The sequence below is a fragment of the Acyrthosiphon pisum genome, chromosome A1, assembly GCF_005508785.2.
Source record: "Acyrthosiphon pisum isolate AL4f chromosome A1, pea_aphid_22Mar2018_4r6ur, whole genome shotgun sequence".
Lineage (NCBI taxonomy): Eukaryota > Metazoa > Arthropoda > Insecta > Hemiptera > Aphididae > Acyrthosiphon > Acyrthosiphon pisum.
In genome coordinates, this window is record NC_042494.1 from 96921658 (window position 1) to 96932284 (window position 10627).

The 10627-nt window shown below is 27.7% G+C and overlaps 1 protein-coding gene across 3 annotated transcripts; it reads left to right on the forward strand.

Annotated features, from left to right (window-relative positions):
• The first annotated feature begins 872 nt into the window (after positions 1-872).
• On the forward strand, positions 873-6902 carry LOC100573475 (acylamino-acid-releasing enzyme-like). 3 transcript variants are annotated; one of them, XM_029487843.1, is made up of 7 exons: positions 873-1390; positions 1467-1681; positions 1762-1925; positions 2004-2152; positions 2222-2477; positions 5274-5413; positions 5933-6902. In XM_029487843.1, exons 1-7 carry the CDS (start codon positions 1382-1384, stop codon positions 6341-6343), a joined length of 1344 nt encoding a protein of 447 aa, XP_029343703.1. In that variant the 5' UTR covers positions 873-1381; the 3' UTR covers positions 6344-6902. The 3 variants fall into 3 exon arrangements, with proteins under 3 accessions (XP_029343703.1, XP_029343702.1, XP_029343704.1); XM_029487842.1 differs by lacking the exon at positions 873-1390 and having other exon boundaries at positions 1407-1681; XM_029487844.1 differs by lacking the exons at positions 873-1390; positions 5274-5413; positions 5933-6902 and adding an exon at positions 4547-4655 and having other exon boundaries at positions 1407-1681.
• The last annotated feature ends 3725 nt before the right edge of the window (positions 6903-10627 follow it).

Here is a 10627-nt window from a genome sequence, read left to right on the forward strand (position 1 = left end):
CACTATAAAATTTTCAAAATATTTTGATTTATTTTGAACTGTTTAACATTTTCTGTTTTCAATTTTATTGGTATTTTATTCTATGAATGTCAATAAAACTTTATTTGTTGGGTAAAAAAGCATGAAAATTGAATACAAGGCTCCTACTATATTGTTACAATGACATTTGAAAAATATTAAAAGTCCTTCGTGGCTTCGTCACAGTTTTTTTTTACAAGCATTTAAAGTTCAAATTTTGACAAAATACGTTAAAATCACGAAAATGTGCAAATTATTTTGTGTTAGAAATTCATAAAAATTATTCTATTTAAATCAAAGATTTGAAAATTTAATACAAGATTCCTCATAAATTTGTTCAATTTTATAAAAAAAAAAATATTTACCGGACATTCAAATTACATTTTTTTGAGCGTTAGAAGTTCAAATTTTTACAACATTCATTATTATTCACTCGATTTCTCGTGTAGCGATTATCCTATTAGGTTGTAATTCAAACACGAATAACTGTAGATACAAGGAAAATTTTACTGAATATTTATATTCTCATCTTCTATATTCCATACAATTTTGAAAATATTTTGACTCTTTTTGTGCTGTTTAGGAACATAGTCAGTTTTCACTTTGGACTTTTTCCGGGGATTCGTGATTGTCAAACTGTGGTAGGTACGTTTACCATGTAAAGCACATATAAGCAGTATGCAAAGAAAATCTTGCTTTACAAAAAAAATCAATTATTATAAACAAATATTTGATATAGGAGGGTTAGTGGTTTTATAATATAGAGTCTATATTATTATAGACGGTTTAGATGTAATTTGTGTTCATAAAAATTTAGATAATCCCCAAAATATTATCTTTTACATTTAATGTGTAAATAAGGTATACATTTTTTGATAACAAAAGAAGGTTATTAGGCCAAGTGCGTAGACATTTTCGTAATGGGCAGGCGGTACTCGAATAGGTACCAATAAAAAGATTGAGAACTATTATTCTAGTGTACATTGGATTTAGATAATAATATAATAATAGTATTGTAATGATGCCCAGGGCCTCGCAAAACCTGGGAACGGCACTGTAAATACCTATATATCATACTTTGGTATTTATTGTGCTATAGTTATTACTAATTTTAATACCGCAGTTTTTCGTACCTTTTTTATCTGCAGTATAAATAATTACATAAAAGATGATTAACAAATCGAAAATATGAGTAATATAAGTGTTGGGAGTCAACTACACCTGAGTGGCAGGAGAATACGTGGGCTGGCGGGCGTACCTTTATAGAGAACAATTTATTTCGATTCGTTTAGGTATTGTTAAGTGAATTGTTCAAATACTACGACTAGGGATAGAAATAAATATTTAAGTATTATTTTCAAAAATGTCTCAAGTAAGAAATTAAAATATTAGGTATATAATAAGTCAATCTATATACTAATATGATTGTTCATTTTATAACATTGCAGTTAGATAAAATCGTAGCAGCGTATCGTATAGCTACTCAATATCCGGAATTAATATCTGCTAGAATACATGATTGCTCAAAAGCTCATGTTAGCGTTCATTCTGTTTGGGTTCAAAGGGTATTGGAGAGGCAAGCTAAAACCAGGTTCCGGCAAACTGTCTTTTCAGATTATAAGACTTATACTTTAACGTCACCACCAACTGATATAACAGACGAGTATAATAAATTAGACATAAACCCTAATGACATTATACACGACAAACCTACTAAATTAAAAATAAATTATATGCATTTAGGTTGATAAGCGCGCACTCAAAATCAACCAAGTATTTTTGTGTGGTTAGAGAAATCGAATCTGGAAAGGATATCAAACAGTACTTAGAAGTATGGGCTGATTGTTCTCTAGCGAAAAATTATGACTTGAGCGCTTTAGATGTGCACGGAAAAATTTATGCTGATGGTTAGTATTAATAATTAATACATTTAATAAATTTATATAATTTAATATGTTTTGAACCTTTTTATTTTTATTTTATAGCTGAATTTGGAATTTTGGAGTGGTCTCCTGATGAAACAAAAATTGTTTACATTGCTGAGAAAAAAGTCCCAAAGTCAGAACCATTTTATAAACAAAAACCAAAAGCGTCGGCTGATAAAGATGGTGTGGATAATAGTGACACTGTGCCGGTATACCTACTGATCATTTTTACAACTGCAGTGAGATATTTATACTAAATAATAATGATGAATATGTAGGGTAAAGAATATGATTGGAGCCAAGATTGGGGTGAAGAGTTGGTTGGAAAGATTATTCCAGTTTTAGTGGTATGCGATATAAAAACAGATACTATAGAAGTTCTTTCAAATATTCCAAATGATGTTAATCCAGCTGCTGCAACATGGACACCTGATGGTAAAGGAGTCGTTGCAATCGGATATACAATAACACCTCGTAAATTGGGTACTAATAGTCTCAGCCATGTATTTTCCCTCACATTAAGTGGCCAATATAGTAAGCTTATATTATTTATATTAAAAAAAAATACCTATCTAAATCTGTAGTTGCATACTTATCCTATACCGATAAATCCAATCGTCAATTTTAGATTCTGAGCGGATTGATGAATGTGTTGGTCTTACAATGATGTGTGTTGTTTTATTTTTATTTTTATTTTGTGCCTGTGTACACTATTAGTAGTCGAAATAGTGCTTAGATTTTCAACTTCGGTATCCTGTTCGATGGGATAGTGAATCTAGTTGGTACTTTTGGGAGGTCAAAATTTAAAATTCCCAATAGTTTTCAAAAGCACCCTGAAAAACAAAAAAAAAAATTAAGAAAAAACGGGAATTTTTAAGCAAAATTGTTTTTCGGCAAAATCGATTCTGGTTTTTGATGTAACTTTAAAACAAATTACCGTAGAAACATGAAATGTTCATTGGTTGTTTTTTATAAGCATTTTCTATACACGATAAAATTTTAAAAATATTTTGATTTGTTTTGAACCGTCAATGGACATTTTCCGTTTCCAATTTTTTTAGTTTTTTTAATTAGACTCCTCATATATTTGTCCAATTTTATAAAAAAAAAAAATATTCGGAAATTCAAATTACATTTTATGAGCATTAGAAGTTTAAATTTCTACAACATTGGATATTCACTCGATTTTTTATGTACCGATTATCTTATTAGCACAGATTATATAAAATAATATAAAAAGTTTTCAAGTTTTATATAATCTGTGTTATTAGGTTGTAATTCAAAAACGAATAACTTTAGATACAAGAAAAATGTTACTAAATGTTTATATTCTTATGTTCTCATTTTCTATACACCTTAAAATTCAGAAAATAGTTTGACTTATTTTGAGCTGTTTACAGACAATTTCAAATTTTCATTTTTTCATTTTTTTTCTATATATATATAAATAAAATTGTATTTGTTTGGCCAAAAAGAGTGAAAATGTAATACAAGGCTCCTGATATATTGTTACAATAGCAGGTTAAAAATATTGAAAATACATATGCACAATTTTGTTTTATGAGCAATTAAGGTTCGATTTTTGACAAGATTAATCAAATTTAAAATTTATTATTATTTTGTAGTTAAAAATGTATAAAATGTTGAACTTTTACACCTACCTAAGGATAGAAGTATAGAACATTTAAAACAAGGTTCCACGTAAATAGGTTATATTATATAAATTACTTTTTCACAATAATATCATCAAATATACTTAGTAATATCTAGGGCTCGGATTTATATGTAAATACATATTTTCTCTGCGACATGATAAACTAATTTCGGCAAGTGATACATTTTTTTCACAAGATTTTTGATAAAATAAGCTATATTTGATTTTACATATTTTGTCATAAATACATGTTTTTACATATTTCACAATTATTCAATTTTTTCTCACATATTTAGACAATTATACTGTTTTAATGTCTTTTCTTCAGAGTTAAATAATTGAAAGGTTATCATGACTATATATTATGAGGACGATTTTTTGAATTCGAAATTTAAAAGTGCATGTTATTATTAATTGTAATCAAGATAATTAAATAACTATAGATAAATATGCATTTAGATAATACATATTTTGAATTCTTTAGCACATATTTATGTACATACTTTTATTGTATAAATACATACTTTGGTTATATAAATACATATAAATCCGAGCCCTAGTAATATCTTAGGCTGTTTGACCGTTTTTGCTCAGAATCGTTTTTCTTGTACAATGATATTATATAATTGAATTCAAATTTAACACCATCCATTACAGTGACCCCCTTCTAACCTACTCTAACCTAACCTACTGTACATCAGAGCAACCACCCGCTTGCACACCTTTTTTTTCTAAATGTCCTTAAAATGTTATTTATTGGATAAAAAAGCTTGAAAATTGAGTAGTTGGATCCTAATATATTGTTTTAAAGATAGATGAAAAATATTAAAAATCCATGGAGACAATTATATTTATAAGCATTTCAAGTTAAAATATTGACAAAATACGTAAAAATTACGAAAATTTGTAAATTATTTGGAGTTTAAAATTCATAAAATTTTGTTTTTAGATCTAAGATTTCAAAATGTAATAAAAGATTCCTCAAAGGTTTGTCTACCTCTATCAACAAGAAAATGTCTTCAAAAAAGTCACATTAAATTTTTATGAGCGTTTAAAGTTTATATTTTTACAATATTGGATATTCACTTGATTTCTCATGTATCGATTTTCTTATTATGTTGTAATTTAAAAACGAATAACTATAGACACATGAAAATTTTACTAAATGTTTATATTCTCGTTTTCTATACACCATAAAAATATTTTGACTCATTTTGAGCTCGTTACGAAAAATTTCAAATTTAATTTTTTTAGTTGTTTTTTATAAATACCAATAAAATTGTATTTGTTGGGTAAAAAAGCTTGAAAATTTAAAGCAAGGTTGTACGTAAGTAGTTAATTCTGTAACCAAAAAGTTTCAAAAATATAACACGGTTTTTTTGCATAGTTATTTTATGTTCAAATTCGGAGGAGAATTATATTAATATATATTAACAGTTGGGATATATTGGATCAAGTAACTAAATACCGAATTACATTATACTAAAATGTATTCTGTTAAGGCGATAAATAAATACCGGTAAGTTCTTATAGTTCATAGAAAATAAATGAAGATTATAGAATAATAAATAATAATACAAGTAATAGTCGGTAGAGAAGTACACATTCACATGATAACATTTCATAACTTACATTTAAATTATTTTAGTTTTATTTATCATTTTATATTATTTTAGACGTATTGAGTTCCAATTCTGAACAATTGTCTGTGAAAACTCCCAGGTTCAATTTGAATGGCACAAAGCTTGTGTGGTTAGCGGGTGGACCACATTATTCATGCTTTAAACTGATGTCTTGTAATTGGTCTACAAAAGAGGTTATTTATTTTTATTTTATTTTATTTCCTATATCTATCGAAATTGCGCTTAACATTATAAGTTAAGAGGACACTACCCATCCATTTGTTGTCTCTGTCTTACAAACGCACGACATAGCAAATTGTTGTTCACTAGTTTCAATAGCGTGCTGTTAGTTTTGATACTAGAGTGAATTGGCCTATTATAAAACTTTTAGGTAAAAACATTATCTAAGCTTAAGCGTTGCCGATTTTTCAAAATTTTCATTTTCAAGCAATATATGGGTATGTGAAATATCAAAAAATAAAAATGTTCATATCTCGCTTGAAAATTAAAATATCGAACAAAAGCCAACGCTTAAGCAAAGATAATGTTATTATCTAAAAAATTGATAATAGGTCAAATCACTCTAATATCAAAACTAACAGAAAACTATTGAAACTAGTGAACGAAAATTTGGTATGTCATATGTGTGTAAGACGGAGACAACAAATGCATGGGTAGCATCCTCTTAATATAATTGTTTATTAAAAATTTAGATTACTACGGTTGTTGATTTTGACAATAAAATACTACAAATCAACCATGAACAATTACCGTTCTATGGCCTACATAATCGAAGAATACCAAGTAGAAGTTGGCTGAATGATGACAAAACTATTGTGTTAAGCACTCCTCAAGGTGGTTCAATACATACGTTTGCTATTGATACTGGTAATAGTTGTACTACTTATATAAATGATACTTATGTAATGTCTCCTCCTCACCTATCGCTCTTATCACTCTTTCAGTATCGTTCTGTTTATATTAACGAGGTCTCGGAGACTCGACCTCGGTGTGTGATATTATTACTAGGGATCAGGGTTGCCTTATGTGAAACAAAGTTCTCAACGTATATAATATACTATATATATTATATATTATATATATATATGTGTATATATTATTAAACATGAATGTATTATTATATTATTAGGTAATACTTATAAATTATAACTCAGGGTTACCAATCGGGCCATGGTGTATCCTGGGTGTCGATGTCCAAATGTGGATTGAGCTGGTCGTCCACAGGTCCTCTTCAGGTCGTTGTCAGCCATCGATTTCCACTCGCGGTCTTGGATCCAAAGGGTTCTATATCAATATTTTATTATTTTTTGATTACCAAATTTCTTCTCAATTAACTGTTGAAATAATATAAATTCTGATTTAATTTAAAAGGTTTTGATAATTTATATGTCCAAATTAAATAATTATAACCTGAACAATATTTAAACACATTCAAATTGGCTTTTCTGAAAAATTTCAAATTTACACATAGAACCTTTTGGATACAAACCCGCGCACTATCGACCATCCACTCTCGAATCTTGACTCTCGACCATTGGACTATTGACTATTGACTATTGACTGCTTCTACCCAAGCCCGGATTAAGGATCAATAGGGCCCCGGGACACCATACACTTAGTGGGCCCCCTTTCCACTTTAAGTTTAAAAAGACGACGTAAATATTAACGACTTTATATTATTGTATAATTTTTTACTATATAAAAAATATACAGCGTGTATCTTATGTCATTGTATGCGGGTTTTTTTTTTAAGAATTATGAATCGATGATATGGAATTTCGTTAAAACAAAAAAAGACGTGTTTCTTTATTTTTAACAGGCAATTTTTTTATAAGATTTTTAAACACGAAGATGTACCAATAATAAAATCGACTTTATTTTTTCAAATGGCAACCACTATATTTTTTGTTGGAATCTGGTAAAGCTTTTTTTCTGAACATTTTGACAGTCAAATGATCAATTTTGGTTCACTACGTTATTAACTATGGTCCTCTAAAGTTTAGTATAATATGCATCTTTACTTTTAACTAAAATACGTAAGTAATTCATGAAAAATTTTCTTTTTAATTCTAAGATTTCAAAATATAATACAATATTCCTCATAAGTTTGTCTACCTTTTTCAAAAACAAAAAAAATGTCTACAAACAAGTCATTTTTATGAGTGTTTGAAATTCATATTTTTACAACATTTGATATTCACTCGATTTCTCATGTTACGATTTTCTTATTTTGTTGTAATTAATATAAAGATGACTGTAGATACTTGAAAATTTCACTGAATATTCATATTAGCATTTTCTATTCACGATAAAATGTTGAAAATAATTTGACTCTTTTTGATCTTTTTACGGGTATTGTCAGTTTTCAATTTTTTTAGTTTTTTTTTCTATAAATATCAATAAAGTTTTATCTGTTGAGCCAAAAAGTTTAAAAATTTAATACAAGGCTCCTGATATATTGTTACAATATCAGTTGAAAAATATTAAAAATACACAGGCACAATTTTTTTTTTAAGCATTTAAACAAAATGTTGACAAAATTTGTCAAATTTAAATTGAATTATTATTTTGTAGTTAAAAATTTATAAAATGTTCAACTTTTGTATCTAAGAATTGAAAATTTAAAACAAGATTCCATGTAAATAATTAATTCTGTTACCTAAAAATCTAAAAAATACATTTACACAGTTTATTTGTATAGTAATTTTAAGTTCAAATGTGGACGAAATTATATATTAAAAAACCTAGAATGACTATTTTTGTTATTTTTTTGTGATAGTATAATATTATTCGTGGGTACTTGAAACTTCTAAAGTATTCTAACGCGTTATAAGTACCTAATGGATATTGTGATATGATTAATTTGGAATTTATTATAGATACCTATTATTGGTCAATTTTTTTTTAATACCATAGATAAGTATATAATATATCTTATACCTAGACTGACATACCGTCTCCGCTCAGAATCGTTTTTCTTATACAGTGATATTATATCATTGAATTCAAATTTAATACTATCCATTATACAGTGACCCACTTGTAATTTACTGTACAGCAGAGCGACATCCACTTACCCACCTTTTTTATTTTTATGAACTTATTTTCGTTCAAATTCTTATTTTTTTTCATTTACAATATTATATTTTCTAACATAGTAACATTTATACTAAGCATTCTATCTTTAATAACGATGAATATCGCACTATTATAAATTTTTTTTTTCTCATGAATTTTTATTTATGAATGCAAATACTTTTACTCTTGACTATTTACTTAGCAAATATTATTTTTACAACAATTTTATATCACGGATTTAATATTAAGAATTTTAAGATCATCGCGGAATTGGTTTTTTCTATGTGTTTTCAAATATAGATGTCGCGTTTTTTTTTTCTACTTTCGTTGTACTGGATAATTACTTTATTTTTTTGCTATATCTATTAATGCATTATTTTAATTGGAAACTCATGTCGTAGTATACTGTCTTATATATTATGTTTATATTTATTACTACGATTTTATTTTTATATATATCAGCGTGTTTTTTTTTTGTATCTAATGTTTGTTCGCGTATGATGAGAGAATGTATGATGTGCGTAATATACCTATAATAGTATAACTTTAAATGCACAGAGTAATTTATATTATAATAATAATGATTTAAATTTTTTTTTTTTATTCCATGTAAATTCTTACTTCTAAATTTTAAACTATTTTACTATTATTTTTAACTATTATTTATTTATTATTACATGATTTTTCGGCTTGTCTTTTTGATTTAATTTAATATTCTGGCGGTCTATCGACATTACCATAACAATTATATGGTAGATCAAAATTATATCTTTTAATTTTTGTAATATAGACTTCGTCATTATTGTAACTATCTAATCCTGTTTTACTGCTCGGTCGCTTTAAAATATTATTATTACTGTTGTTTAAATATTTATTCCTATACTTACATTTTTTTATTTCTGAATTATGTTCAACTACTTTTAGATTCTGAGCGGAGTGAGGAAGCTATTGTTTTTACAATGGTGTTTATTATTTATTTTTATAGTAATTTTAAGTTCAAATTTGGACGAAATTACATATTAAAAACCTAGAATAACTATTTTAGTTGTATTGGTGTGATTGTATTATATTATTCGTGGGTATTTGAAACTTCTAAAGTATACTATTATATATCTATAATAGTATCACGGTTTGTTGTTGATGTATAACGCGTTATAAATACCTAATGGATATTGTGATATGATTAATCTGGAATTTATTATAGATCTGCAATTTTTTTTTTAATACCATAGATATAAGTATATAATATATCTTATACCTAGATTCAGTCTCCACTCAGAATCGTTTTTCTAATACCATGATAATCTATCATTAAATTCAAATTTAATACCTTAACTTGCACTTGTAATTTACTATACAACAGAGCGACATCCACTTGCCCACCTTTTTTTTTCTTGAAATCTGTATTGGATGCGTTAAAAAATATATTTTGGGAATATTGATGGGCCCTCAAGTTCAATGGGCCCCGGGACCGTTCCCTCTTTGCCCCCCCCCCCCTTTTAATCCGGGCTTGCTTCTACCGACTATCACCATTTTTCGCCAGGAGTCCCGGTCAGTTATTAACACGATATGAGCTAAAAATCGCGTCAGCATAGTATATATTTCATACATATATGCATATTTACCATTACCAACACTCAGCATATTAGTTAAACGTAGGGAGTAATGTACGATGTCGATGATGACCAGGGCCGGCTCTAGCTTTTTCAGCAACCAGTGCAAGAATTATTTCGGCACCCTTTGCCCTCTTTTTAAACATTAAACAGAAAGCTATGTTATTTTCTGCCAAGTATAAGGTTAAAACTTGATTTCAGCGCTCAGATTCTTTTTGGATTAGTAACTGTTCCAAGTGATCAATTGATTTCCCACTTTTAAGTCTTAATTCAGTTTCTATCCACTTAGTATAAGATAAAATATGATTACTACAGGTTTCATGAGATTTTAAGGTGGATGATAAATGAATCCAATCATTGAAGCCCGTATTTGCAAGAGAAGATCTTGATCCTTGGTGAAAACATAAACAACAAAAACAATATACTCTATCTGAACTTTCGGAATATATGAGCCAACGCCAAGGAATAAGTTCATTATTTGGGAGTGTACGAGAATAATGAATACTTGAAAAATGTCGATCTTTATCATCCTTTGGATATTGTTTTAAAAAAACTTGTCTAGGGCCATACGAAATTATTAAATCTTTTAGTTTATAACTTATAACTTTAGCCAAAAAGCTGGATCATGATCATATATATTATTATCGATCGTAACAGAGAATTTTGAACTAATGTGATTCTTTATTTATGTCATTG

Excerpts from the sequence above, each read along its gene's own strand:
- LOC100573475 (XM_029487842.1), top strand. The coding sequence starts at position 1,440 with ATGATTGTTCATTTTATAACATTGCAGTTAGATAAAATCGTAGCAGCG. Across the intron at positions 1,682-1,761 it reads CCAACTGATATAACAGACGA|GTTGATAAGCGCGCACTCAA; the intron begins GTATAATAAATT and ends ATATGCATTTAG. Across the intron at positions 2,478-5,273 it reads CACATTAAGTGGCCAATATA|ACGTATTGAGTTCCAATTCT; the intron begins GTAAGCTTATAT and ends ATATTATTTTAG.